Source organism: Kwoniella botswanensis, chromosome 1, assembly GCF_036426115.1.
Source record: "Kwoniella botswanensis chromosome 1, complete sequence".
Classification (NCBI taxonomy): domain Eukaryota; kingdom Fungi; phylum Basidiomycota; class Tremellomycetes; order Tremellales; family Cryptococcaceae; genus Kwoniella; species Kwoniella botswanensis.
The window spans coordinates 11,957,400-11,985,332 of record NC_088599.1 but is presented as its reverse complement, the minus strand read 5'-3'; the positions used below and the strand labels follow the sequence as shown (position 1 = coordinate 11,985,332).

The window sequence follows — 27,933 nt, the reverse complement described above, 5'->3', positions numbered from 1 at the left end:
ACCTTGTACCATATAGATTTCGATTATACCCAGTATGCCCAAACGACCTCGATCGAAGTCACCTACCGCTCCTGCCGACGTGATCGCAGGTTCATCAAGCTCAAAGCGATATCATGGTTTACCATCATCCCAGACCAGTCATCATGTTCCGAATATATCGAGCGGTGAAAGTAGTACCAACAGGTCTATAGCAGATCTGTTTCCATTCCAAGAGATCTTTCTTAGGATATTGTCGTTTCTACCGCCTAATGACCTAGCCATGGTCCAACGTGTGAATAGATATTGGGGTAGGATGAGTGTTGATCCTCAGGTGAGTCTTACTTTGCTCTTGTTCCCTTGGTGATTGAGCCGACAGTGTGGGATGTATCAGGGCTGAACATCGTATCTCCTATCTGTGCATTTCGTTGCCATAGCTCTGGAAGAGGTTGTATCTAGGTATGTCACACCTCAGCTAATTGATCTCGCTGTACGGTAACAAGCTGATTGGTTCAAACTTCTTCCAGCTCGATACCCTCATCCACATCATTCTCGATTGATTTACAATAATTCAGCATCATCGCCTGCCTCGGAAATTGAGAAGGAAGTTAATGTATCTTCACCTCGTACGCCTAGATCACTCAGGCCGATAGCGAGATTACCCTCAAGAGCTTTCCCGCCCCCATCTCCTAAACGATCGCCGTCCTTCTCACATGGTCAACTCACACCTAGCTCAAGTGCAACACCTATCAGGACAGAAGGTACAGGTCATGCTACACCTTTGTCCTCGCGGGTGGATAAAGGTAAAGGTAGACAGACGGTCGATGACGACGAGGTCGGTCATGGTATAAGGAATGACGGGGTAGACTGGAAATTAATGTTGAGGTTAGGTACGAATTGGTAGGTTCCACTGGCATTCAACCATACACCTCATTTACATCTCAAATTGCTTATATTACGCATTCACTGATCCGGCACTGTCCTCAAAAAGGTCGAATGGCAATGCCTTGTCCCAATCGACTATACCCCTACCGCCATCACCTTCACCTTCAGTCCACAGCGACTCGGCGGTACCGCCCCTTACTCTCTCACCCACAGCTGTCTCTTCCTCTCGCAACCCAAGTACCTCAGAACAATACGTAGCTCTTTCACCTTCATACATATTTATCTCCTCACCGCTCTCACCATTAATCCAAGTGCACTCGTCCACCTCACATGGTCAGCCACTAGGCATCATCCCTCCGCCTCCTGGTTGGTCCAACCCAAAACGACCTGATAACGTTACTTGCATAGTTTCCGATCAGTCTGTAATTCCCATCGACGATGGACATGGAGAAACCCTACCAGCGAGGATGACAGTGTTCTATCAGTCGGGTGGCTTTGTCGTTCTTACTATTTCGCCTAGTATAGTCGGCAAAGGTATTAGCTGGAAGAGAGAGTTCATCAATCCACCAAATAATAGACCCAGGTCCATCAGGAGGAGAGCTACAACATATGAGGCAGCAGAAGGTGATACCGTGGTTTTGGCTACGCTCCACTGGCCAATCTTGATTAGCTGTACGAGGGATTTCAACCTTTCGGTATATTCCCTTACACCCTCTAATATCTCAGGGGATATCAATCAGATACCGAGACCTAGACATCTGCAGACTCTGAAAAGTGAAGTATCATATCATCCTGCCAACCTCACTTTGTTTCCTACTTCACCTTCCTCGACAGACTATGATCACCTGGATAAACAATCGATACAGGAGGAGAAAAACGAGCACAATCATTTCAAAGCTTCTCTCACTTACTGTACCCCATTATATCCATCATCATGGACTATAGCCGTACAAGAGTTCTCCATTGATAACCAGCATGAAACGGTCGAAAGGGGAGATTCATTCCATGTTGGACGTAATGACTATGAGGATCAAGATCAAGACGAGATCATCTGGCCGAAAAGGATCAAACCTCTGATTGGAGTTAGAGGTAAAGCCGTGGGGATCGGATCAGATGGCAGATGGTGCATCCTCGTAGGTGAACGGGAGAATAAAATTCAGGTGTTTTCGTTACCGCATCATCACGAATTCGAACATAATCTTGAATCAAGCAGTAGTATGTTGGAGAACAAGAGGAAGTTCAAGAGGGATATCTGTCACCCGATTACTCATTCTCAGACATTGATATCTTCCAATTCATCCGATATCACCTCCTTAGCCATCAACTCGGGAAGATGCGTTTCGAGTAACAGAGATGGCAAATTGCTAGTATGGGAGTTAGATGAACATCATGATCATGAGGAAAATGTGGGTAAGACAGTAGGTTATGTAGAAGTGAAGAAAGGAGGTAGGAGACAAAGTGTTTGGAAAGGTCCTACTGGTCCTCGACCCTCGCATGACCTCGATTTGGAAGAAGAGGGAGAAGAAGAGACGAGAGAATGGCCACATCCTCAATCGATCTCTTCTGCAGCTAGAGCTTTGTTTCTCCCTCGACCACCTATCGGTATGGATCTCAAACACGCAGAGGAAGTCGTTTCGCAACCCCCGATTAGGTATTTGACGTTCGATGAAGAGAAGATTGTAGGTGTCGTCAAAGGTCCTCACGTTGGGGTTGGGGCTGGGAGTGGGACTGAAGAAGAAGTTATGAAAGTATGGAGTTTCAGTTAGGAGTTGATGTCATCCTGTACCGGCTTTACCGGTCCAGAATAAGATGTTAGAGTGCTAGATGTACGAGAATATATAAAGGAAAGGGGAAGGATTGACGGATCTTACGCAATGTCTGGAAGGATTGTAAAAACATTTACTCATATGTCATACTATATCTTCTGTATATGCTGTGTGCTCACGAAGAGCAAGCAAAATGCATGGTCTCCATATGATCGATCACGTCATTGAAAAGCTCCAGGTGCGATGATCATGATTGTACCTGTACCTCCGTGAGAAGTTTGTCTGAAGTGTAGGGATTTTTGAGAGAACATGTTGCGGTATGTCTTCCAGAGTCCAGGCTCAAGGAATCAAAAGTTTTCTCAATGTGGAAAGACTTCTCTGTGTGAGATTTCTGTATAGGCCACATGAGGCTTACAAGTCCCTCTTGCGTGTCAGAGAGAAGAAGAAGAGATTCCAGATCTTTAGTTCTCTTCCAATAAAGGTGTTTATTTCTCTTGTGGAGTCGACACATAAAGGAAATGAGAACAGTAGTATTCCCAATGCTGTGAAAATGCATTGGAATTCATATAAAAAGGGTTGATTACAATGACATTTTACCTCACCTTGCTTGAACAATTATCCTACTGCCGTAAGCACTTTGTTTCTGCGACATCAAAGTAGTTCAGTCACTTCTGTAAAATGTCATCCACTCAAAAAGTAAAATCCGTCCATTCCAACATCCCCGTCCAAATCGACCGACCCAGTATCGCCACCCTCCCGTCCTCCGAATTTCGTCCCGTCCAATTTAGTAGACAAGAAATGATGTGGGGTAAATCAATTGACAAGTTCAGTTGTAAAGCTAGAACACCTTACAACGACGCGTCCTCGACTTATCCTGTAGAAGTCGAAATTACCGAATGGACCAAATACCGTAATTATCCTTATTTCCTGATCGATCGACGAGATACCTCAGCGGCTGAGGGGGATAAGACATATTCGTATTTGTATAGTTGGAAGGATGAGGTCAGAGTAGGAAAAGATGGGAAAACGGAATGTAATGGGTTTGGACAAATGGAGCATAAACCCCTTTCTAAATTCCAAGATCTCATCATTGAAAGTGACGGTGACAAGACACAAGGTGCGAATAGCAATACCCGCGAGATGGACCGGATTGTTTATAAAAGAATCAGAAATAAGAAGGATGGCTATCTATCAGAGTCGGGCGCAGAGTCAGTCATGTCAGACGAAAAAGGACAAGGATCGAGTATCTTTGAAAGTGTTAGAAGCGTCTTGCTTTATCCCTTTTCAAGAGGATGAGTTTGAGGGTCCTAAATACTGCATTACTTTTGTAATAGCACTGAAGTTTCCTTCAAGCGAATGATGAACACTTGGAATGAGAATGTGGTGCAATGCTCGATATGAGCTTCATCGTCTTTTGTGATGACTTCAGATTCTATCGGTCGTGATACAGCTCTTTTTTAGTTATGATCACCAGCATGTAGTGATTTCGATCAATCGAATTGAAAGTCAAGACTGACTGTTTGACATCATGTGTGTATAATCAAGCTTTGTAATGTTATATGCTTCCAGAGGATGTGTTGCAACTAGACAACGCCTGAATAATGTACAGTAGTGCCGCTTTTGTTTGCCGTCACTAGCTATCATTCTTGTGGTGGCGCGATATGGATCATCTCATCAGGGGAGCTCTACTGCGGGAATCGTGGTGGGACTCGCCCATAAACTCTGGGGCAGATTGCTGCACTCTGCATATCATAGCTCACGGTTGACGACGCTGGACAGACAAGTCGCGAACAAAGGGTAAATCAGACTCGAAACTCCTACCAATCAAAGATTGCATAAACACCCATTCACTCACGCTTACGCTCACGCTCTTGTATTCAGTAAACTGTATCATTGCCTATACGATACTCAGACTATTTGATTGTCAGCATATCAACTACCGCATCATCTGCAGAAAAGATAAACCGCTATAACATGCTAGATCCTCGGTCTACACACACCCCCTACTCGTCTTCGTAATCCGATCGTCTGACATTTCGTCTTTCCAGATCTTGTCATTAAATTTTTGGATTCTTTCACGGACAATTCTGTCCATTTCACGAGTGTCAATGTCAGGATTTGAGCTTGTGCTCGCGCTTCGTCCCAGATCAAAATCAGTCAGATATCTATGACCAACATTTCCAAAACCATTCGTTTCACTTTGCCCTTTCTCGTCAAGTCTGACTCCATCCTTCCAATCAAAACTGTACGAATAAGTCTTGTGATTTCTACTCCAATCATACAAGACAAATTGTGATAGAAACCTATATCCGTTTGGATCTAATTCTGACTTCGATCTGGGAAGCTGGGTCCATTCGGTAATTTCAATTTCGACTGGATATCTGCTAGTCTCGGTATCACTTTTGGTCCGAGCAGTGCAACTGAATTTATCAATTGGTTTGCCTATGTATCCTATTTTGGTTTTCTTGTTTCGGTACTTTCTTTGAAGGCTAGCAAAGTCGATATCGGTAATGCTTGATTTGTCGATACAGATTGGGATGTTCCCAATACGAAAATCGTTTTGAAGGTCTGTGGACATTTCGTAATCCGTTGTTATAGCTTGCTGTATACTTGTATCTAGATCAAGATATGTATCGAAGAATGATGAAGTCGAAGAACTGAATGTACATACAGTATAATGTCTCAGTATATAGCTCGTAACAACGCCACAAATGTTGGATTACGGAAGGCGGATACCTTCCAAGCTTCTTGGATCCTATGTCTTGAGCCCCCACCCAACAGAAGAATGTCCTTCAAGAAGAGAGAAGAAAAGAGGCGAAACAGATCTACCCCAAAAAGGGGATTCTCAAACGTTCAACTTCTGCTTACAGGCAATCAGGAGGTGAGACACCCAAGGAAAATTCAAGAAGCCACGCCAACCCCCTTGTTTGCGTAGAAGCCACACTTTCTCGATCTGACTCAATCGGCCAGCAGGTCATGAATCTGGAACAAGCTCTCCATGCACTAGAGCACATGTGCGTTACCATCCCTCACCATCGCCACGTGCGGAAGGTATACCATGCTGGCCGATCTGATAGTATGAACATCATGACAGAAGGATGGTAATCATTTGCTTCAGAGATCCTTTGTAGTGACAGTACTGCAGTTAGAATATTTTGTGGACCAAAGTGGTTCTCTTGTGAAATGGGAGTGATCAAAGGTGGGTTCCTCGCTTCTTACGCCGACGACGTCATACGTGAAAGCGAGAAGTAGTTTATGTTATATATAAAGATATATATATATAGGCTAGTAGTACATTGGAGGTCATTTTTCCATACTGACACCATATCCCATTGAGCTATACGGTATCCGATACTTCCCACATCTTGACCATCGACCATCAACAATGTTTGCTTTCCTTAACAGATTGACCTCCAGCACTTCTGCTTCTGACAACAAGTCTGCGGAGACAAAGGCTTATTGCAGTGACTTACCTACCAAGATCCATCTTTCTTCCATCATTGATATACCACTACTGTCCGCAAACACCAGAGGATTAATAAGTGGTAGCTATACCACTAAACCGGGATCAAGTGCTATGAGCGCAGTCGCTGTGGCTGTTAGCGATATCGACGAATTCAAGTGCATTGCCACTAAATTAGATGGAGATACACAAGTGGGACAATCGGAGACCACCATACCTGTATATATACGGACCCGTCGATGGACTGAGACACCCCTTCAATTAGCTGGGCAACCAAAGACCAGAACCGACGAAGACCATAACTCTTCTGTGACCTACAACTGTTCGTACAATTGGGGTGAGAAAGAGGACCCGAAGGGGTTTGGTCAGACCGAACGTAGATCCTTAGAGGAGCTTGCGGCAAGTAGTGATGAGATGGAACGAATCGTAGCTGAAAGAATCAAGAGTCAATTAGAGAATGGGAATATTCCTGAGACCCATGCTGCTGTAATTGACTCGATCCTCTCCAAGGTAGATATGAAAGGTTGATCTTAGCATGAACAAACTGTGACATGACTTGTGGACTGAACGAGACCTTCATCGTGACCGTTTCACATGATAGAGTGATGAACTAAACACCTAAAGAAGGGAATTGTTTCAACTGAAAGGTTGTAATGACCGGTCTACCATCATACCAACGTACATTCCTTGCCTATCTAGCGTCATCTCTCGTCATTTGTCCTTCTTCATTCCTTTGTATTACTTTCAAAGGTTCAGCTGAGATTCGAAATGAGATAAAGGATCTCTTAAGGGTGACGTGTGTGACTTTTTGGGGTTGAGGGGTAGCCGCACGCCCTGCAAAAAAGTATAAAAATGGTCAACTTCCAATGTCAAGTCAGTGACTACAGTGGTATAACTCACACCGTTGCTTGTCACTGCGATCAACATATCATACTATTAAGCAGTAATCTAACTTATCTGAAGGTTTCACTCATTATTGCTCCCTTCAAGATGGACCTACCGGCCAACCCCTTGTTTATCGATAACTTCCCTTCCACTATCGATTCCTACTCGATCAAAAGCCTGCCGAACCCAAATCCCGAAACAATCAAAACCGATTGTACTGGTCCACAACTACGGGCAAGTATCATCGATAGATTCAGATGTAACGCCACCAGTCAAAATGGCACTACTGGTCCGATCGACGTTCAAACTAGGGAATGGTCCAACTTGTCGAAGCCTGATGAGGAGAAACTGTATTCGTACAGATACACTTGGACGGCTGGCTCTTATGGTGGGCCAAAGAGGAGACCTCTCGCATGTTTGGAGAATAGTGAGGATCAGATTGATCAGGAGGTAGCGGCGAGGATTAGGGCACTAATGAACCCGAAAATGTTGACTGAATCATAAGGATTATGTGGTCTGGTGACCAGGTGGTCTGGATGCTATCATATATCAATTCCGATAAGAAAGATTGCTCGAGATGTATCGATGTTATGGCAGAGCAAACCAGGTATAAGATGTCGATACGTCTCTCTGCACAATGTCCTCACACCGCCTTTGCATACTGTATTGTCCCATCCATGTGTACTGATCATCTTTTGATTCCGAATGATTCAACAAGAGGGTCAAAGCTCAAAGTGCCACTTGAAAGGTACTCTATGATACCTTTCCTGACTGTAAAGACAGTGTCAGGAGCCTTACAGTGCGTCTCACATCGAAACCGACAGAACCAAGAGCACGAGTTGACCTGACTTAATACTGTATACCATTGTTGCACAAACTTGGGTTCTATACCACCTATTATACAATCTTCACCGAAGATATCCGAATCTGCCAAATTGCCCTAAAAGTGACATTGCCGATGGAACGGAAAGGTAGATATGAGAGACACATCACTACAGTATCACTCGGCGACCATCATCAAACACTATACGACCTAAAGGACCGATTCGGAGAGGGGGACTACATACGTCATCTCATAGTCCACCATTCACAGTGTCACACATCCCCTCCTTTGGTTCTTTGCAATGTCACATCCATCAAAAGAGCAGAGAACTACTGTACAAAGAACTGCCTCGTTGTTACCATGCACTGAGTCATCACACCACATCACACGGACGTACAATGATGAAGATCGGTCCGGCCGGATCATCATCAAATTCAACGGGAAGGCATGCCAAAAAGTGAAAAACAGAAACTAATCTTGATCGTCCCCGTGTACACTACATTCAATCTGGATCCAGTTTGCATAGTTGTTTTTTGTGGCTATATACTCTTTCTCTCCTCTCCCGCCTGACCTTGATACTTTCGTTGTACATTCGATAGTAAAAGATACTTTCCTCGTCGTGAAAAATAAGAAAAAGCATGCTATGGATGCGATTTGAACGCACGAAGCCTTGCGGCATCAGCGGTTTAAGTTTTCCTTCCTTGGAAGTTTTTCCTAAAGCTGACGGGTTTGACTACTTCCCTACCATAACTATCGTCTTCGACCTCAGTCAAACCCGTCTTTATACCATTTGACGATGTATCCTGTTGGTTGAAGAAGGATGTTTTCGAGATTCCGCACAGACCGCCCACCGCCTCACGAAGTGTTGCCACCCATACTGTAGTAGTGTATCATGTATCGATCCAATGATCGTCATCCATTATTGTCCAGACATTAGTCATGAGATCCTATACATAGATCTTTTTATATATAAATTGAATGACAATTCCGACATCGAGCTATTGATCAACGATTGTAGCTTTCTCATGCCATCCTCGACTACTCAATCTTTCCCTTTTCGCCACCAGGCTCCCTCTTCTCACCTCGACCCAAAAATTAATTCCTGACCACCTCTCTTCCACTGAATCAGTCGGTATGTCTGTGAGCTCAGTGGAGCGGGATTTGCCAAGTCATCTCTTCCGGCGAGAGTAAGGCTATACATATAATATTCGCCGTGAAAGAAGGAGGGGAAGAAGAACAGTGAAGTATCGTCCTTACTAGGTGGAAGTAAATGACATATTCGCAGTGGATGTACGGTGCAAATCGCCCTTCATTGATTCTTCTCTGCAAAGCTCTTCTGTGATACTCACTATCAACCTCTTCCATCCTGGCTTTTGCAGTTCTTGTTTATTCGAACGTCTGCCAATCCCAACCTTCGTTCTTATGACCATCCAGTCCTCTCTCTTTCTCTTCCAATCTACTATATTCCTTCTCTAGCGATCATCAGAAACAATGTAGTGATGAGGCCCGTTGACATTGTCGAATGATCTTTCGCAGACGGGATGAGTGATGGAGAGCTAGTTGATGGATGTATATTGGAAATATGATCCTACCAGGTATGGTATTCTTCAGGAGCGGCTTAGTAGTTCGTTCCCTCCTCCTTCAAGAGAAAGGATGATTATTTATTCAAGTGATTTATACAATCTTTAAATGGGCTGTTGGGTATCGTCAAGATGGAAAGCCGTCCCACATAGTGTCCGAGGACTGGGATGACTGTCTCCGAAGAAGTTCGAAGGTGCAGCGATACAAGTGAAAGGTTAAGTTATTATCGGTTCATAGAAAGTTCAACCAGATACGATGGTCTGATGACGACACAACATCAACAACAACCTCGGTCAGTGTTATAAAGTCTAGAATATGAAAAGGTGTTCTAACAGCTTGCTCAGATCGCTCGGCTTGTGGAAGTTTCAAACTTTAAATGCTTAATTTGAGGTCTGAGGGTAAGTCCATCAAGCGATGGATGCGAGAACCCATGACCAGAGGGCGATGTACAAAACAATCCGTTGCAGACAGTTGTACTGCAGTCTCCTTCTGGCGAGTGAGACCACATTTTGAGGATCAGTAATTTGTTCAAGAAATATGTGCTGATCTGTTAAATCTAGCATCATGTCTCATGGGCTTATCCTCGATCTATACGCCATTTCCAGATACTTGGAAAGAAAAGCCAAAAAGATACATACACGCCAAAAAATATGAATGACCTCACACCGAGGAGAATATGTTTTGTCTATAAGCAGAGATACCATTACCATCACCACCAAGACAGACTTCCTGAGCTATCCTACGACTCCTCTTACGACAAGCTACATTTAGTACTTGATACCAGCAGAACTTTCAAGTTTCTTCACTTCCTCGGTAACCTCCTCCAAGCTTGATTTGAGTTCAGCGAGATCCTCTGCTGAAGGCCCTGCTTTAGGTGCTGATCCATCCTTAGGTGTGGTTTTCTTTGCGGGCGTCGAGCTGAATTGGATCATCAGCATTGAGAGGTTATCAAACCGGGAAGACAAGGGGACTCACCTGATAAGTACACATGAAGTTGCTCGTTTGGTTCCAGCAGCTTGACCGAGTTCTTCTCTGCAAGTTCAGATACGTCAGTCCCAATCTTTGGCCATGTCTATATAATGGATTGTATACTAATCCACTCACTTGCTCAATACCCAAACGTATTCCACCCCCTGAGCTTCCTCAGCCAATAAAGGTAAATGCGAGATGACATCCACAGGTGTGATATTCGATGCCAATAACAATAAGCCTTTTTCACCTTTTCTTATAGCTTTGACGACTTCCTTGACACCCCTCTTCAATTGTCTGGCCTTTGACGCTTTCTTGGTAACTTTGAACAGCTTTTTGGAAAGCTTCTTGGGTGCTAATGGGGAGGCGATTGGGGAGATGGCGTCTAATGGTACTGAGAACTCAGCCTATAATGGAGGATGCAGATATGTTAGTCTCTCTCGAAAGTTCAAACTCGTAGCAGTTATAGGTAAACAGATTAGGAAGAGGATAAACCGATTTAAGAGATAATGGACGAGACGAATGCAAAAACCCACCTTCTTATCCTCCTCTTCTCCTTCTCCTTCCCCAGCAGCCAAACTCTTCCTCTTCTCCTTCTTCTCCTTCTTTTGCTTCTTCAACGCCTTCTCACCGTCCACCTCCATAGCTACAGCTTCGGCACTTGCGGTCCCCTCGGCAGGTGGGACAGCTTGAGGTTTGATCGAAGCTGCGAGATCGGCTGCGTCCGACTTTCTTTTCTTGTCCTTCTTCTCCTTCTTGGGTGTTGATTCGGGTGCCATATTGCTGCCGTCTCTCAGAGTGAGTGATAAATACGATACACAGGATGTCTATAGCGTACAGATATGGTTAGTTTCGTACGTACTGACCGTTTCAGCAAAAAGTGGATTTTCAGAGAAATTTAAGTTGTTGCAACGGAACCAAAAAATGCCATGCCAGATCCACGTGCAGCAATACGTAATCATATCTTATCGGTTAAATTGGCCTTGTCTCGAGCTCGGATAGATAGCAGAGCGTCATCACGACCATACAGAGTATAAAATGTGGATCACATCTAAGATCATCTTTCCTTCCTCACCTATAACAGTACAACAACAAGAAGAGAAATACAATACAAGAACTGAAAATGGTAGACATCAACATCCAAACTACAATCTCACCCTACACCCAGAAACCAGTCTGTACGAGACCTCTCTTGTCCGAGTCAGAATTGGACAACGTTATAGCAGAGAGTGTCAAAGCCCACAAAAGTTGGAAGAAAGTACCTCTGGAGGAAAGAGTGGCCATCGCGAGGAAATGGCTGGTAAGCTACGACAGGTTTGTGCATCCATTCACAGCTTATGCTGACATGCCTGTTGAACAGACTGAATTCGAAAATATCAGTGATGTCGCTTGCGAAGATCTCTCAGTGCAGATGGGAAGGTGAGCTATATACATTTCCTAGACTCATAAGCCATGGCTGACCGTATATCCGTTTCAGACCTATCTCACAATGTAAAGGAGAGATCAATGGTACCATCTGGCGAGCTAGACATATGATCGAAATCGCCACTGAAGCTCTCGCTCCAATCCCTCAAACTAAGCCTGAGGTTGAAGGAGTTGAGAAGTGGATCTTGAAACAACCTCTCGGTGTCGTAGCGTGAGTCTTTCCAGCATCTCGTCAATCGACTACTCTTGATAATACCATAGCTCATCATGATTGATAGTGTCTTATCCCCATGGAACTACCCTCATCTGTGTCTCGTCAATGCAGTCGTAGCCGCACTCTTATCAGGAAATGCAGTCATCATCAAACCCGCACCTCAAACCCCTTCACCAGCCGAGCGATGGGTCTCGACATGGCAATCTGCGGGATTACCTAACAATTTACTCCAAGTCGTCCACCTCACTCAGGAAAGAACGTTATCTCAATTATGTCAAGATCAACGAATCGATTTCATCTCTTTTACCGGTAGTGTACCTGGTGGAAGAGCTGTTCAACAAGCTGCAAGTCAAGGTAAAGGTTTCAAGGGTATCTGTTTGGAGCTTGGTGGAAATGATCCTGCGTATGTTAGGGAGGATGCGGATATAAAATGGACGGCAGAACAGGTAGTTGATGGTGAGTTTCATTACAAATCAGAGAGTATGGAATACAGCTAAGCATGTTGATTGATTTAGGTGTGATGTTCAACTCCGGTCAATCATGTGAGTATCGTTCAACAGCTAGTTCATCTCACAATCTCGGGGAGGCTATCAAGCTGAAAGATGGAACGGTGATGCAGGCTGCGCTATCGAGCGAGTCTACGTGCACTCAGCAATCTATGATGAGTTCGTCAAAGCTTTCGTGGAAGTAGCCAAAACATACAAGCTTGGTGATCCCTCAGATACCAAGACCAACATTGGTCCGGTAGTCAGTGTAGCTAGTGCTGCAAGAATCAGGAAGCAGGTCAAAGATGCTGGTAAGCTCTATTCTAGTGTTCTTTGCAAATAGCGCTCGAACTTTAGCTTACACGATCTATCCTTGATCAGTTGAAGCTGGAGCTCAAATTATGTTAGATGAAAGTCATTTCCCTGAAGCTAAAGAAGGCACATCGCTGGTTGGCCCTACCGTTCTCATCAATGTCAACCACAGTGAGTATAAATGCAGCTATAGATTCTGCACGTTTCCTAGGAGACCGTAGCTAATGTATGATCAGGTATGGAACTCATGAATGAGGAAACTTTCGGGCCTGTTGTTGGGATCATGAAGGTTGAAGGTGACGATGAGGCATTACAGCTGATGAATGACTCCATCTATGGACTTGTGAGTACGCTTCAAACTATGCACACCACGGTATACATGTTGATGACTGAAATCACAGACCGCATCAATCTGGACCAATCCGACTGATCCTCAATCATTAGCAGCAGCTCACCACTTATCAACGGAATTGGAGTGCGGTACAGTCTACTTGAACAAATGCGATGCTCTGGACCCATCATTACCTTGGCACGGATGGAAGAACTCCGGTCAAGGTGTTTCTTTATCTCATCTCGTCTACGATGCCGTTACTCACAAGAAGAGTATCATGAAACGAGTCGAGGTCAAAGGTGTCTACGAAAAGAAGTAACGATTTGAAGGCTGAAGACGTAGATAAAGATCAACGAAGTTGTACAGTCTGGATATGCATGCTTAGATGGAGAGGTCATGCTATACCGTGAGCATTCGAGTCGCATTAAACATCGCTTCCTTTGTCACTTGAGTTCCCGAAGGTCCAAAAAGCCAAAACGGATGGCATCCTTTCCGGCACAGACTCCATAATGACTAAATTACTAACGCAAGACGATGTGATGTGGCGTGATTTGTCGCTCCCATTGATCCATGATCCATGAGGTAGGTATGCGATGAGGATGAAAGGAACAGGGAGGATAAAGGAGTGTGTCCGATCGGCGTGTTGACCGGTATGATCTGGTCGCTCACTGCGTTATATGATACCTTCTCCTTCACTATACTGAGGGCATACAAGGCTATCAGATTGATTTGGTTCGACAACCCTTATCGGTTCACACTCCTTGCATCCGCTCAATAAACTTATACAGTAGTACCGGTAAATCGACATACACTCACTGCCCTTTTCGCCGCGCATGAGATCCTTTCTCTCAGTTGTCTTTTTGTTCGTTTTTCTTCCTTTCACGCCCCGCGCGATACTGACATCTCAGTTGCTCGGTTTAGGCTAAGCGAGGTGAGTTTGCTGAATAGATATCGTGATCCTGTCAAGTTTGAGATAAGCTGAGTACAGTAGATTGACGCAATCAATCGATCAACTTTGCCCAGTTCTTATTACTGTTTCGAATCTCTCGAGTACTTCTAGACTATATTCGAATGATACGCGGCTGGCTTGATATATTATAATTGGAATCACGAAGATATCGGCATTCACATTCAAGATAGGGCAGAACAAATCTAAGGATAGACCTTATCTTCCAAGGTCAGAGTCGAGACTGGAGACGATAGAATCCTACCAGAGCCAGAGAAATCATCCCCGCAGGATGACACCTACGAATATGGAATCGACATCCCTTCCTCGACTGAACACACAACCAGTCCCACCAACACCTATGACGGGCGACCAGCAAATTACTTCTGCTCCAGCTAATCAAACGATATTCGTCGAATTACCCAATGTCGCATCGCCCATCCCTACGTCGGAACACACAAAGTTTTCCTCCTCGGCTTTCCAGTACGATGATAGGGGGCGACATTCGCCATTCCTCTCTGGTTCACCTTCGCCCTCACCCCGCTCAGTGTTATTATCGCCATCTAAGACTTCGCCTACTTCCCGACCGCTCTCGCCTGATTTACCAACTCGAGATGCATTGTATCTCTTTAGCAACTTCAGTAGTTATATGCGATCGCCCGATGAGGGTAGTGAAGGATTGAAGGCGGATGATTTCAAAGACACGATTAGGTTATTGGAACATGCTAGGGTGAGTGGGTATTTCCTTCGTCATGGTACAAGAGCATTGTCTTGTCTTTTTCTCAGAACAGAGCGTGGGACAGATCGGTATACAGTGCTGATACACACCCACACGACTTCTCTGTACAGTGGTTGACTTCCCAACCCCATTCCAACGTTCACATCTTACATCTCAAATACCGCTTTCAAGGTCAATCAACCACTTTCAGATCACCCTATTCGACGGGTGATTATCAATTACCGTTAAATTACAAGGACTCAACTGGAAGAGTCAGGAATCCCGTCCCTCAACCTTTCTCGGTACTTCATGATCCGGTAGTTAAGATTGATTACAGTGAGTGTGATGATCATCTCATATGGCCCACTCAACATACAATGCAGCATCATCAGACAGATGGTAGTTTTTATCTAACCTTCCAATTCTAGTCATCTTGGTATCGATCGCTGATAGATTCTGCTTGTGTCACAGTGGAGAACGGAGTGTTTGATCCATTACCTGCTCAAGCAGTTTTCAGTCACATAGCTAAGATGTGTCAACCTCCGCCAAGAGTCATAGTCATTTCTTATGTCTACTCAAAAGTGATCGAGTGAGTCGGTTGTATACCCCATATTCACCATATGACCCTAATCTAAATATTAGCTCAATCGTGTGATGATGCAGGAACCACCTCTCTTCTCTCTCAGCATGGGCTCTAACTTCCTCACCACCTTCATACATATTCTCACCAATCGAGACTCGTTTACGCGAACCCCAACCTTTACATATCGCCCTTGGTCATTCAATACCTATGTCAATGTACGCCTGGCCAACTGAATTGTATCAAACTCCATCATCTAGTCTTTCACCTGTACATACAACATTGAACTCCAATTCCGCTTACACTTCGAGCTACAGATCTGTGGGGATACCGAGTTTTGGTGTGAACCCATTTTCACCCATCTCTCCTGATGGTCAACATAAGATCGCGTTACCTCCTATATCTTCACCCGGTCAGGGTACGAAGAAAGCTCAACGTAGGCGGGAAATTCACTTACAAGATAAGAACACCACTATAGACGGAAATAAGCAAGGGGAAGGGGAAGATGTAAATTCACCTATATTAATTACGAGGAGAATAAGCGGTACGGAATCGCCAAGTGATATTGTCGATCGATATTATGCTAGAAGAACTTCTCAAGTTGCTACTACTTCCACCAACGGTGGGAGTGGAAAGAAATATAAGGATGATCCTATAGCCTCTTTAACTGTCATTTCATCTTCTCCACCTACAGCAGATAATACCAGTACTCTAGCAAGCAAGGAATCGAATGAGATCTTGAGATCGCACATTTCACCTACCTCAAGCCATAAATTATCGCCCGGTACAGTCCCACCTCCAATTGACAGAATACCATTATGGCACCTCGCACCGGGAGTAGGAATTTTACATGGAAGTACATCAAGTTCAATTGGTATAAAGTTGAGCGATTTTAGTGCCATAAATCTACTAGGTGAAAATGAAAATGGAAGTGCGAATGCGAATACGAATGGAGATGGTACATCCAATAGGGATATATTGAAAAAAGAAGTTAGCAAGAGTGAAGTTGAAAAATTGGGTATAAAGACTGAAACGATAGTGAATTGTCATGATTTTTCTAAAGAAAACGGTTCTAGCACTTCGTTGCATACTCATGGTGCTTTGAGTACTAGTACTGGGACTGGCGCTGGTGGGATAACAATATCAAGACCTTCAAGTACGACTCCTCTCCCTCAACCCATAGGTATACCCAAACCACCTTCGGATCACGTCCCAACGAGGCAGAAAACCCAAAACCAAACACACTTGACTCCACCTAATCATCATCCTGGATTAGGAAATAGGAGCTTTTCAATCGGACAAAGGATAAATTCAAGTTCGAATCAAAGTTGGCCTGCACCTGTTAGTAGTGTACCCGGTTGGAGGAAGGGTAGGAAAGAGTTGATGGAGGACACACTTGAGGAGATGGGGTTGGTGGAAGATCACAGTGCGGATCGAGGTAGAGATAGGGAGGTACAGATGAAGGATGTAATTAGGAATTTGGAAGATTTAGTATTAAATCAAAATTCGGCAGAGGGTAGAGGTCAGAATTCAGATATGGATGTGAACGTGGGTGGACTAGACGCGAAGGAGAATGCAGGAAGGAGCATAGAGTTAATAGATCTTTTGATATCGTGATTTTTCTCTATGTATCCCGTTGGTGGATCATGTACTGTACGAGTTATATTGTCATTCATGCATTATTCCATAAAACATCTTTGTTCTGATAAAAGAGAGAGAGAGAGAGAGAAACTTGGATCTAAATGGGTTTGAGAAGAGGAAAAGATCGAAAGATACATCGTTTGGTATATATATATATTGAATAACGGGATGTGTGAGAGTGAATGAAGAATTCAGCTATAGATTCGTTTGACCTTGTTCTCTTTCCAGATTCTCGAGTCGTGTGATTTGGCTATAGTGTGATAATGACAGGGATATCTTATCAGTATTTTATGTGCTCGACTAGATTGTAGAATGACCGAAACGAGTGAGATGTCACAAAAAGTGAAAAGTCAGGAGGAAGGGGAGAAATATTTCCGTCCGCATGAGAGAAATGAACGACTAGACTCACGCATCTCTCTTTGCCGTTCTCCACCTGTACAACTTAGCATCTTCATTGACCTTGAATCCAAATATCCTAGGTTCGTACCTTTCCGCTTTAATAGCTACTCCGGATGTCGATATCGCCCCACTACCTAAGGAACTTGGTCCAGCGGTATTATCTTTCTGTTGATTTGCCAAACTCCTATTGACGTCTGCAACTGATGACGAACCGACAGGTTGACCTTTACCAGGTATCATCTGTGGGTAAACCATAAATAGCATATGAGGGAAAGTGGTTCCGAAGTATGCTCCGTCGATTGAACCGTGACGATTTGATTTGGGTGAATAGATATCTTCACATCGAGGACAGTAGAGTTTGACAGCTTTTTGATAAGGTATATCTGAGAGACCGACGGGTAAGAGAGGTTGTTGATAGCAGTACACTCGAGGACATCGTCCGAAATCTGCTTTACGGTATTTTTCAAGCTAAATCAAGGGGAGGTGAGCAGTCAATATATCAAAATGACTCGCCAAGATGGATAAAATGAAGGTGAGAGAGCGGTGAAGCCGATGAGAAGTTGGGAAGACAGCTAGGACTTACCATCTTGGACAACCCGCGCGAAGTAACGATATATCTAGCATGAATCAACCCGTACAAGAATCTAGCTGAAGTCTCTACTGCCTCTCGTACATCGTCATCTAGCGATTCTTCGTCTGTAATGCCACCGTCAACTTAAGTCCAGGTTGTCATTCATAAAGCTAAATAGTGATAGATGACATACCCAAATTATCTGTAATCAAGTTCAAAGCCCTCGAGTATTCCTGTACTACCTCTCCATTCAACCCAGTCAAGTTGAACCTGTCTAGTATATAATCTTCATCTACTTCTGCGAAGTATTCCTATAGATGAATGGAAGATTAGCACGAGTCACTTTGTGACAATGCAGGGGAGATAGAAGGCATGTGTAAAGAAGGAAGATGCAAAATACTTACATTTCCTTTTGTCGATAAGAACCATGATATCCAGCTGTGAACATCAAATCAAGCACCATCAGCTAAAATATCTTGACTTGCATTAATGTGTTATCTCACGAGTTAGAGTAGTCACTCTCAGATCCAGTTGATAGATCTTCCATTGTATCTCGCCTGTATTGCAGAGAGGTGAGGTGGATGTGAGGATTGCTTTTGTTTCCGCTTATGATGTTCGGTTTGCTTGGACTCGCAGAACGCAGGTTTCTCCCGTTCTTTCGACGATTGCCAATTCCACCCTGAAGACCAGCCCCTATGTGTGATGGAAGTGAACCTTATAGGTGTCTTCAGATGTTCAAGAAAGAATAGCGAAGGTAGGTTCAACGTTGAGAACTAGAACAACAAAGCTAAAGCTGTCTCTTTCCTGCAATCTGTGTCCGGTTAAACCTGCGAACGACGATGCACGTGGTGACAGCGTGGGAAACCATTTGGATCGCACCGGGCGCCCCGCAGATAACGATGACACAACTACGAGTACAACCAACATCAACACTGCTTGGCCGTTCTTGCCATCAGCCATATCATATCAGCACTCCTCGAGTCAGCACTTGAGACTGGGGATAAGGCCATAGTCTCCTTCTTGCTCCCCACCATGTCCGCCTCCGTCTCGACACATGTCGGTCCATCAAGGCTCCATCAACCTCCACCCGCTCCTTCCACCTCGGGCGATAGCGAGTCGACCGTACCTCGACCACCTACCGAGAGAGGGCTAGATGTCGGTATACTGAAAGAGTTAGCAAAGTCAGCTTTGGTAGAGAGTCTTAATGATGTGAGTTTATTGTCTTCCGTGGATCGGCCGGACAACAAGTGACAATTGTGCTACAGATTCAAGGAGCCAAAACACTAATTCTCGAACCTGCTTTGGCTGGGCCGTTGGGGTTGGTCACAGAAGTCGCCCTATTGAAGGTAAGCTGAGCTCCTACTTCTGTTTGCAAATAGGAAGAGGTTGTGGCTGATGAATAACTTCGGAATAGCACCAAGCGGTAGATAAGATGTTCTGGCTTGAACCTGGCCCTTTGAATGTCAATACGAGAAATGTAGTCTGGTTATGTCGACCGAAGATTGAATATATGCATACAATAGCTGGTAAGCTTGTGCCACCTCGACATGCAGAACATGGGAAGGAAGCTGACAAATGAGTGGGTATTGCATGAATAGATCAGATCAAAGCTCAACAAAGTAATCCATCCCCTGCTGGGCCATTGATGTATACCATCTTACTTGTTCCTCGAGCTACCGAATTGTGCAGAAGGGTATTAGAAGATCAGGGTGTAGCTGGTGATGTGACTATATCTGAGGTGAGCTAACATTTCCGCATTGTCGCTTTACCTTAGTTAATAGTGGGGATATATACAGTTCAAGCTTGAGCTTATACCTGTGGAAGATGATTTGCTGTCTCTGGAGATGGATGATGTTGCTCGGGATATATACTTGGTAAGCTGCGCAATTTGATGAAATGACTCAGAAACATAGCTCAACTGATTGCGATCTAGAACGGAGACGATACCCCTATATACTACTCATCACTAGCTCTCATGACTTTCCAAAGAGCTTTTGGTCTATTTCCCAGAATACTTGGTAAAGGAGAAGGAGCGAAGGTGAGACTGCCTCTACTCATTACTCAGGCTTTGACTGATCAAACGATCAATGCAGAAACTTGCCGATTTATTACAGCGTCATCATCATACGGATGCAGCTCAATATGGAGATATCGAAATCTCAACGCAAGTGGATGGCCTGATCGTCCTGGACAGATCGATAGATTGGATAACACCGATGTTGACGCAATTGACATATGAAGGGATGTTAGATGAATTTGTCGGTATAAGAAATGGTAAGTCATACCGGATTCAGCTCACCCGTAATTTGTAACCGGATATATCAGCTGATACACTTAACTGATAGCTCATATTGAGGTCGACTCGACACTGATTGATCCCAATACTGCGCCTACACCTTCACCTTCCACCTCGGCATTACCTTCCACCCCTATAACGAAGAAACGTAAACATCACCTATCATCGCAGAAAGATAAGCTATATTCAGACTTAAGAGATCAGAATTTCGCAGTGGTAGGCTCGAAGCTTTCTAAAGTTGCCAGAAGGCTGGAAGGTGATTATGGCGGAGTGAAGAATCTCAAAAGCGTTAGTCAGATGAAAGAGTTTGTAGGTAAATTAGGGGGGTTGCAAAGTGAACAGCAGAGTTTGAGGATACGTGAGTGATTTTTTCAGTATACAGTCAAAATGATCATAGCCAAAAACCAATAAACACATTTCCTGTCTTCTGTCAATCAAGAGCTAGTACAAGTCAAGCTGATTGATATCTTGTGCAATTGCAGATACCGGTCTCACCGAACTTCTCATGCCAATAACCAAACTTGAAACGTTCAACCGTACCCTCGAAGCGCAACAGAACCTCGTAGCGGGGTACGATCCAAACTCCCAACTGAATACTATCGAAGATTTGATGAATCAGGAGTTGGATTGGCAAACGATCCTACGTACGATCGTCTTGATGTCATTGACGAATGGCGGAATAAAGCCTAAACTACTCGAATCGTTCAAGAGGGATTTCTTGCAGGTCTACGGATACCAGAATCTACCATTATTGATCAGTCTTGAAAATCTGGGTTTATTGGTCAAATCTGGATCTTCAATTTCAACGATTCAAAATCAAAGTGTAAATTTCCTCAGGAAGAATTTGAGATTGATAGTGGACGACATAAATGATTTGTACCCTAATGATATATCTTATGTTTATTCGGGATACGCACCGATCTCGTTACGGTTGGTTCAATGTTTGACCATGAAGAATCAGATTCTCTCGTCCTCCACTTCAACGACAAATGGAGAAGATGCGAATGGTCATGGAGCTGGGAAGGAAAGACCGAAAGCTCATCCGTTAAATGGATGGAAGGGTTTCGAAGATGTTTTGAGTGTTTTACCCGGTGATAACGTTGATGTGAGACAACATGGCGAGAAGCGAGATAATGGGCTAGGTAAGTATATCACAAGTGAACCACAGAGAGAGACATGCTGATGTAAAATTCAATTCGGATTTCTTAGTGATTCCCGACGATAACAAGATAACCACAACGGTCGTATTTTTCTTGGGGGGATGTACGTATACTGAGATATCAGCCTTGAGATGGATGTCAAAGCAATATAAAGGAAGGAGGTTCTTGATTGCTACGACGGGTATAATTAATGGTAATAACGTGAGTTAAAGTGGATTCAAACGTTTCTTCTTTGAATACGTAGCTGACTTGATCACCATGGGACATTACTGGCGCAGCTCATAGAAAGTTTAGGTGATAAACCTCCTGCACAACTCAAACCAAGCACCTAACCTGGACAGACATGCATGTACGCCTGTTGCACGGCTACATGATTGCATATGTATACAACAAAGCATGAACAGCGAGCGTTCACCCGTTGGTAGACAAGATTCATAATCCGCCTTGAGCTAAAACACTCCTATAACCAGTTTCCTTATCTTCCCGGATACCATTCATCTCATCTTCTTTCCACTTGGTAAATATCCCATTGAAATCTAACCTCAATAGTACTAAGGGCAATAACAAAAATACAATACTATCAGCTTCAGCTTGCTTGTTTGATTATACCTCTTTCTCAAATATATCTTAGTTCGATAGGTGAGACTTACAATGTTCTACATGTCTTTCTAGACCCATGCCTACCATCCCAGTGTGACTATCAAACGTATTCTCTTTTTCCATCTTGGATTTTGATGCTGGAATTGAACGTGAACCGACAAAAGAAGTTTGTCTACTAATCATGATCTTACTAATTTGGTTCATCTTGCTCGTCCTCGAAAAACTCCTTCCGCCTCCTCCATCTACAGATGATTTGTCCTTGTCGCCTTCCGAGGAAGTAGATGGGTTTTGGGAATCGAGGAGGATGGTAAAGAAATCTAACATGTGGTCGTGCAACGTCTTATACAAAGAGAAAAAATCGTCAGTCTCAAGTCCATTCCCCATTCCTCAGGACCGTAAGATTTTCCTTGGGCAACTCACCTCATCGATCTCCTTGACATTTTCTATTCTCTGCTGTGTCAATTGATCCATACTGGTCGTATCTTGCTCAGAATCGGGTGACTCGTTATACCACCTATCGGTCAGACTTGTAAACCTCCTACATGTATCTAAGATATCCCTGATCAATGAAGATACGGATGGATCGGAGAGAAGTAAAGCTTCGAGTAAGAAAGCGAGATGTTGGGAGTGTATCGATCTGTATTTTTACAAATACTACAAGTGTCAGCTGGCGATTGCACTTGATATGAAACGGAAGATCCAGGGTAACTTCACCATACTCACCTTAAAGTCAAGAAATCCAAATAATTCTTTTCTCCTTTATTAGGCGTAGGAGGAGCTTTGTTACTCTTATAAGTATTAGTATTGGTCCTATCTTCCCAATTCGTGGTATGACTTTCAGACAAAGGCGATTTCGGCACAACCTCCTTGCCCTTGAGAGGTCCAATCGAACTTCTACCAATAGTCGATCCTCTCAGGCTTCCCTTGCTCGAGGACCTATTCAACAAGGATCGCTTTTCATCTTGAATATCTAATCGTTGAAGCAGGTGTCGGTGTTGCACTTCTATTATATCCATGAAATGGGTTAAGAGTTCACTGATGAACCAATTCATCTGCCTCATCGTTCCCCAACATATCTTAACTAATCTCTTTCCTACTTGGCTTTTCTGATCGTGGTTCTTGTGATTCTGTCTTTGATGATTACTGAGGTTCAACCAAGTATCGCTTATCTTCATAAGTGTGTATCTGAATGAGAGGAGGTACGAATGTATATCCGAATAAATCATCATTGACTTCGGCGACAAGAACAGATCCAATGGCCAGCTTATCGAGGTGGTAAGTGTGACAGGTGTACCTAACAACGTCGAAGAGAATAACCCGGATATATGACTTTTCTCTTTCTCCTCTTTTCGCGTGGTATGAGTATTTGTAGGGGTTTTCGAGGGAATAGCTCTTAAAGGTCCATTATCCATCTTCCATTTCAGCTTTTCCAAAAATTTGTCATTCTCTGCTGTAGTTCCCAAACTTGATCTCAACAAGGCCAAATCCAGATCTTGTTCTCGTATGACGGAAGAAGAAGAATGAGGATTGGATAAGACGAGTTTGGTAAGTCGTAGCTTGTCGATTTCAGTTAGGAGGGATAGAGTGTAATCTGATTTTCTGGTAAGGAAGTAGTTGGATCTGAAGGTTGAGAGTAAAATGCATGAGAGCAATCTCAGTCTTGTTCGTTTCACACTTTGTATAGCATGTACAGTCTGACTCACAGAGATTCAATGGATTCGACGATCTGTGGTCCCGTGAGTATATTCTTCCACAACCATCTAATGTAGTAATCCAGTTTATCAGTACATACCCTCTGTCCTTCGGACGATGTCCCTTAGTTCTGACTCACTCTCCAATGTCCGCTCTAGCTCTCTGTATAGCCTCATCAAACCCACTCAACTCGTCCAGCCCTTGCACACCCATTATCTCATCTTTGATCCCATCTATCAACGTTTTTGGCAAGCTCCGATTTTCTCTCTTGAGCGTAGCAGACACTCTACCAATATACAATATACTTTCTTTGGTCTTCCTGTCCATCGAGGAGGGTATGAGATGGTCGTTGAGTGCGTATATCCTATACTTCGGTGATGAGGGATCGGAACCAGCGTCTATCCCTATCGAGTCGATCATGCTCGTATTGATCTTGTTGTTGGATGAAGTGGTGATACCGTAAAGTAAGAATGATATAAGATGAACCAAGAATAAATTGTGCAGGGCCGATGATATATCTAAATCTATTCTGGATAACCTCGGGTTCCCAGTTTTGCCTTCACTCTCAATCAAATCGATCAGTTTTCCAGGTGTATGTGTACTTGTTGATAGCTCATCGACAAGTGTCGATAGTGACGATAAAGGGATTTTCCATTTATCGAAATTTGCTACCAAGTTTGAAAGCGGTACGTATCCCTTATCCTCACCATCTTGAACCAACGTTGGATCTAAAGATAATATCTTGGATTCAATCTCTACGATCAGAACTTCGTATTCACGCAGGATTGATAAGATCGATGAAGCCAGTGTAGTGAGATATTGATTCGGTAAATCATCTTCCGAACTGATCGTAGTGTCTTGACGCTGTTTACCTTTTCTTCTGGATGTTGAACGTACACTCTCGGATAGGATTGCTTCTCTCCCTCTTCTCTGGGTATCATTGGCCCATGATTTGATCTTACGATATCTGCAGGACAGGTCGGCGAGGCTGTTGAGAGAGGTGATCTCGCCTGGGTGGAGGTATTCGGTCAAGTGAGGTGAAACGATAAGTGTCGTTGAGTCGGAGGAAGAGGAGGAGGAAGGGTGTGGGACGAAGAGAGAAGATTGGTGGCCGGACAGGAGGAGGAGTACCTCGGCTAACATTTTTGGATAAGTTGTGATGACCAACTCAGATATAGTGGTCGACCGAGTTCATCCTTCATATCACCGTCAAGTGCAGATGTACCAGTATCAACCGAGATTGCAAGGATAGACGCGTCCAAGCTGATACGTAATGTATCACGTGATTCGTCCTTTCCTTTCTCGTACCTATATCTACCGCAGATTATCTCGTGTTGATTAGCTTCGATCACATCAGGTCACGCATGAATGAGGGAGCAGTGCATTGATCCCAATCCACTCTGCGTTGACAACGGACTTAGCGCATCTCATCTCGGCCTCCTGCCCGAAGAGAAGGCCGAAAGATGACACCCGCCAATTTTGTACGAGACTCATATCACCAATGCAAAATGCGTTTCGATATCATCTTCAACCCAACACCATCTCACCACAAAGGTACCAGGATATCTGATCCAGCATGGTATCACTTTTATCCCCAGTGAATAGTCCATCCGTCCTGTCGACTTCACGATGGGATCCTCAGATCCCACTGTTCAAGCTGCTGGCCAAACTACCTGACCCACATCCCAGACAACCTACGGATCTTGTGATAGCGTTCGGCACAATCTTCTTCATGCAGTTGATGCTCTCGACACCACATACGGGTGGGTGGGGCTTGTTGAGGATGGGGATTGTAGCGCCAATCTGTTTCGGGGCGTTCATGTATCTGATAACGTGTCAGGTTGAGAAGGATGATATGACTCATTGGGGTGCTTCGATCTTATCATGTGAGTGTCGGCTTTGGCTCTATTCCTACACAAGAGAGGTCCCGTTCGACGTGCTCTACCGTTGACTATTGATGCTGATGACACATACAACTCCCCTCAGTCATATACATGATGCGAATATTAGAGTATTTCGTTTTCTTCCCTCCAGAACAACACTGTCATCGCATTATTCCCAAATCCCATTTTCACCCACCCGTCGGACCGCTGGAACTACCAGTTCATGGCAACGATAATCAGCCTTCTGAAGATGAAAACGAAGTGTTGATACCTGAACCTGTACCTCGACCATTCACTTTAGCCAAATTTTACTGGGCTGGTAGCCTCATTTGGTCTTATAGGGGTATCGGATGGGCACACCAATGTCCTTTGCCCCGCTCTTCAACTCAACATCCATATACCCGTAAATCATCGTTTAAAGAATGGTTAAAAATCCAATTACCATACTACATCGCCACGTACCTTATAGAAGATCTTTGTCGAGCAATACGGAACGTCATAGGAAACGATTTCTTCTCAGGCCCGAATCACTTACCCTATGATTCCCTCACACAGTCTCAGAGGGCGGTGTATTCCATCGCGGTGGTATCGAGAATTCATTTCGGGTTGATACTTACCTGGTTCAATACGGCTGTGTGTATGATAGTCCTAGGGAAGATATTGGGATGGAAAGGAGAATTGTGGGAGCCATGGGGATGGCCTCCTATGTTTGGTTCGTTGGAGAATTTGTGGGTACATCCTGGGCTGTCTACAATGTGGTCCAAGGTGAGTGGAGTTTCTTGAAGGGTCGATCATTGACAAAGGGGAGGCGACAATATGCTTGTCTATCATAATCTATTCTCAGGCATCTCGTCGGTCCAAATCCCTATCCCTGTGTACACATCCATCTACCAGTGGAACATAAGCTAATCGAACATCTTGATTAGACATGGCACGGATATAATCGAAGGTGGTTATACGTCCTGGGATGGATAGGTATTGGCGAGAACATCCTCGGACTGACCCATACCGGTATATCATCTCATCCTTCTATCCCTCCTCAACCTGAACATCAACGAAACAACAAGTCGAGCGGTACATCATCCCCTTCCGAGTCCGGCAGGGTGTCACCTTCCCATCCTATAGCCTCATCAAGCTCTCCCGACGAACCGAACAGGGCAATATCCACCAAATTGGTTATTTCCAATCTTGTCAAGTCATTCATAACGTTCCTCCTATCAGGCACGAATCATGATGCAGGAAGCCTTGCTTTACTCATCAAGAACCATCCTCGTACCGAACCTGTATATCTGAACGATCTGTTCAGATTGACCCCGTTTTTCATCCTTCAACCTGTTGGATTGGCTTTGGAAGCTCTCGTCAAATCCATCTACCGATCGAATAAAAAAAGATTCGTAGACAGAGGCAAAGAGCCGAGCTGGCTGGTCTTTACAGAAAGGTTGATAGGGTTCGTCTGGACATGGACGTGGCTAGGTTGGACGGCGAGTCACTTCGTAGAAGGAATGGCTCATCTCGGGGCGTATAGGAGAGATGGGGATAGAGATTTGTACTTTAGTCTGTGGGGTGGGCTAGTATGGGGTAAATGGATGATCTGATGATCGCTACAACTGGCCTTTGAAGGGAATGCGAGATTACCATAGTGTATACCATAGGCCTATAGCACGTAGATACTTTCTTTCAAAGAGACAACAAAGTGATCGATCGATCCATATCATACAGTATACCGGTCATTTCCCTTATAACAAGCCTCGTATAGATGTATATAGACCTTTAGACATGCATATGTGTATATGCTGTAACCCTTCCGAAGTTGAAAGTCATGCACCACCACTGGTAAGTTAAGTCTGGCCAATGCACTGTGGCGCGTATGCGTTGTGTAACGCGCGCGTGGCAGTTTTTGGTGTGGCAGTCGAAAAATGCGTAGCGCCGATCATCCTCTCTCACCGCTCACAACCATAATTCACACCAAACATCCCCCCAACTTCATGAAATGAGAGATGAACAACCTCTGAAAGCATCGCTCTTGAGATCATAAGATCAATAGCAACTGGGCAGCAAGCCATACAGCAAGTACGATTGTTATAAGACAGATGGGTGTGGCGGTTTCAGTACAGCGCTTATATGGTGTGACGCGCGTGGTGAGTTTCAATGTGCTACATCGTAAACCGTGTGGCGCCGGACATCCTCTCACCGTACACAACCGTAATTTGCAACATACATCCCCCCGACTTAGAAAAATCATAAATAAACAACCTCTGATGTTATAGATGCACAAAGGAGCACAAAAAGACTGGAGGAGCTGGGACTCGAACCCAGGCTAAGCGAAAGCGAT

The 27,933-nt window shown here is 44.2% G+C and overlaps 11 protein-coding genes across 11 annotated transcripts; 8 read left to right on the top strand and 3 right to left on the bottom strand.

The window, feature by feature from the left end:
* Positions 1-34: 34 nt before the first annotated feature.
* On the top strand, positions 35-2,627 carry L199_004521 (uncharacterized protein; the record flags this gene model as incomplete). Its single annotated transcript, XM_064890248.1, has 4 exons — positions 35-310; positions 414-435; positions 504-876; positions 968-2,627. The coding sequence occupies 4 exons, from the start codon at positions 35-37 to the stop codon at positions 2,625-2,627; spliced, it is 2,331 nt and encodes a 776-aa protein (XP_064746320.1).
* A 678-nt stretch (positions 2,628-3,305) lies between these two features.
* On the top strand, positions 3,306-3,923 carry L199_004520 (uncharacterized protein; the record flags this gene model as incomplete). The annotated part of the gene is made up of 1 exon (XM_064890247.1): positions 3,306-3,923. One exon carries the CDS (start codon positions 3,306-3,308, stop codon positions 3,921-3,923), a length of 618 nt encoding a protein of 205 aa, XP_064746319.1.
* A 2,089-nt stretch (positions 3,924-6,012) lies between these two features.
* On the top strand, positions 6,013-6,618 carry L199_004519 (uncharacterized protein; the record flags this gene model as incomplete). Its single annotated transcript, XM_064890246.1, has 1 exon — positions 6,013-6,618. One exon carries the CDS (start codon positions 6,013-6,015, stop codon positions 6,616-6,618), a length of 606 nt encoding a protein of 201 aa, XP_064746318.1.
* A 462-nt stretch (positions 6,619-7,080) lies between these two features.
* L199_004518 (uncharacterized protein) lies at positions 7,081-7,479 on the top strand (the record flags this gene model as incomplete). Its single annotated transcript, XM_064890245.1, has 1 exon — positions 7,081-7,479. The coding sequence occupies one exon, from the start codon at positions 7,081-7,083 to the stop codon at positions 7,477-7,479; it is 399 nt and encodes a 132-aa protein (XP_064746317.1).
* A 2,667-nt stretch (positions 7,480-10,146) lies between these two features.
* L199_004517 (uncharacterized protein) lies at positions 10,147-11,127 on the bottom strand (the record flags this gene model as incomplete). Its single annotated transcript, XM_064890244.1, has 4 exons — positions 10,147-10,297; positions 10,355-10,411; positions 10,484-10,755; positions 10,885-11,127. The coding sequence occupies 4 exons, from the start codon at positions 11,125-11,127 to the stop codon at positions 10,147-10,149; spliced, it is 723 nt and encodes a 240-aa protein (XP_064746316.1).
* Positions 11,128-11,471: 344 nt separating this feature from the next.
* On the top strand, positions 11,472-13,434 carry L199_004516 (uncharacterized protein; the record flags this gene model as incomplete). The annotated part of the gene is made up of 9 exons (XM_064890243.1): positions 11,472-11,648; positions 11,709-11,767; positions 11,826-11,984; positions 12,052-12,443; positions 12,503-12,529; positions 12,607-12,783; positions 12,854-12,955; positions 13,021-13,127; positions 13,186-13,434. The coding sequence occupies 9 exons, from the start codon at positions 11,472-11,474 to the stop codon at positions 13,432-13,434; spliced, it is 1,449 nt and encodes a 482-aa protein (XP_064746315.1).
* Positions 13,435-14,353: 919 nt separating this feature from the next.
* Positions 14,354-16,976, top strand: L199_004515 (uncharacterized protein; the record flags this gene model as incomplete). Its single annotated transcript, XM_064890242.1, has 4 exons — positions 14,354-14,791; positions 14,911-15,115; positions 15,251-15,368; positions 15,443-16,976. The coding sequence occupies 4 exons, from the start codon at positions 14,354-14,356 to the stop codon at positions 16,974-16,976; spliced, it is 2,295 nt and encodes a 764-aa protein (XP_064746314.1).
* A 219-nt stretch (positions 16,977-17,195) lies between these two features.
* On the bottom strand, positions 17,196-18,517 carry L199_004514 (uncharacterized protein; the record flags this gene model as incomplete). Its single annotated transcript, XM_064890241.1, has 6 exons — positions 17,196-17,250; positions 17,410-17,867; positions 17,983-18,095; positions 18,164-18,281; positions 18,375-18,408; positions 18,474-18,517. 6 exons carry the CDS (start codon positions 18,515-18,517, stop codon positions 17,196-17,198), a joined length of 822 nt encoding a protein of 273 aa, XP_064746313.1.
* Positions 18,518-19,002: 485 nt separating this feature from the next.
* L199_004513 (uncharacterized protein) lies at positions 19,003-21,758 on the top strand (the record flags this gene model as incomplete). The annotated part of the gene is made up of 11 exons (XM_064890240.1): positions 19,003-19,179; positions 19,236-19,316; positions 19,385-19,496; positions 19,569-19,708; positions 19,767-19,844; positions 19,904-20,008; positions 20,064-20,244; positions 20,316-20,624; positions 20,749-21,408; positions 21,476-21,627; positions 21,705-21,758. The coding sequence occupies 11 exons, from the start codon at positions 19,003-19,005 to the stop codon at positions 21,756-21,758; spliced, it is 2,049 nt and encodes a 682-aa protein (XP_064746312.1).
* A 100-nt stretch (positions 21,759-21,858) lies between these two features.
* On the bottom strand, positions 21,859-24,861 carry L199_004512 (uncharacterized protein; the record flags this gene model as incomplete). The annotated part of the gene is made up of 6 exons (XM_064890239.1): positions 21,859-21,977; positions 22,077-22,365; positions 22,447-22,663; positions 22,750-23,646; positions 23,730-23,786; positions 23,858-24,861. The coding sequence occupies 6 exons, from the start codon at positions 24,859-24,861 to the stop codon at positions 21,859-21,861; spliced, it is 2,583 nt and encodes an 860-aa protein (XP_064746311.1).
* A 433-nt stretch (positions 24,862-25,294) lies between these two features.
* Positions 25,295-27,196, top strand: L199_004511 (uncharacterized protein; the record flags this gene model as incomplete). Its single annotated transcript, XM_064890238.1, has 3 exons — positions 25,295-25,604; positions 25,705-26,366; positions 26,528-27,196. The coding sequence occupies 3 exons, from the start codon at positions 25,295-25,297 to the stop codon at positions 27,194-27,196; spliced, it is 1,641 nt and encodes a 546-aa protein (XP_064746310.1).
* Between the last annotated feature and the right edge of the window lie 737 nt (positions 27,197-27,933).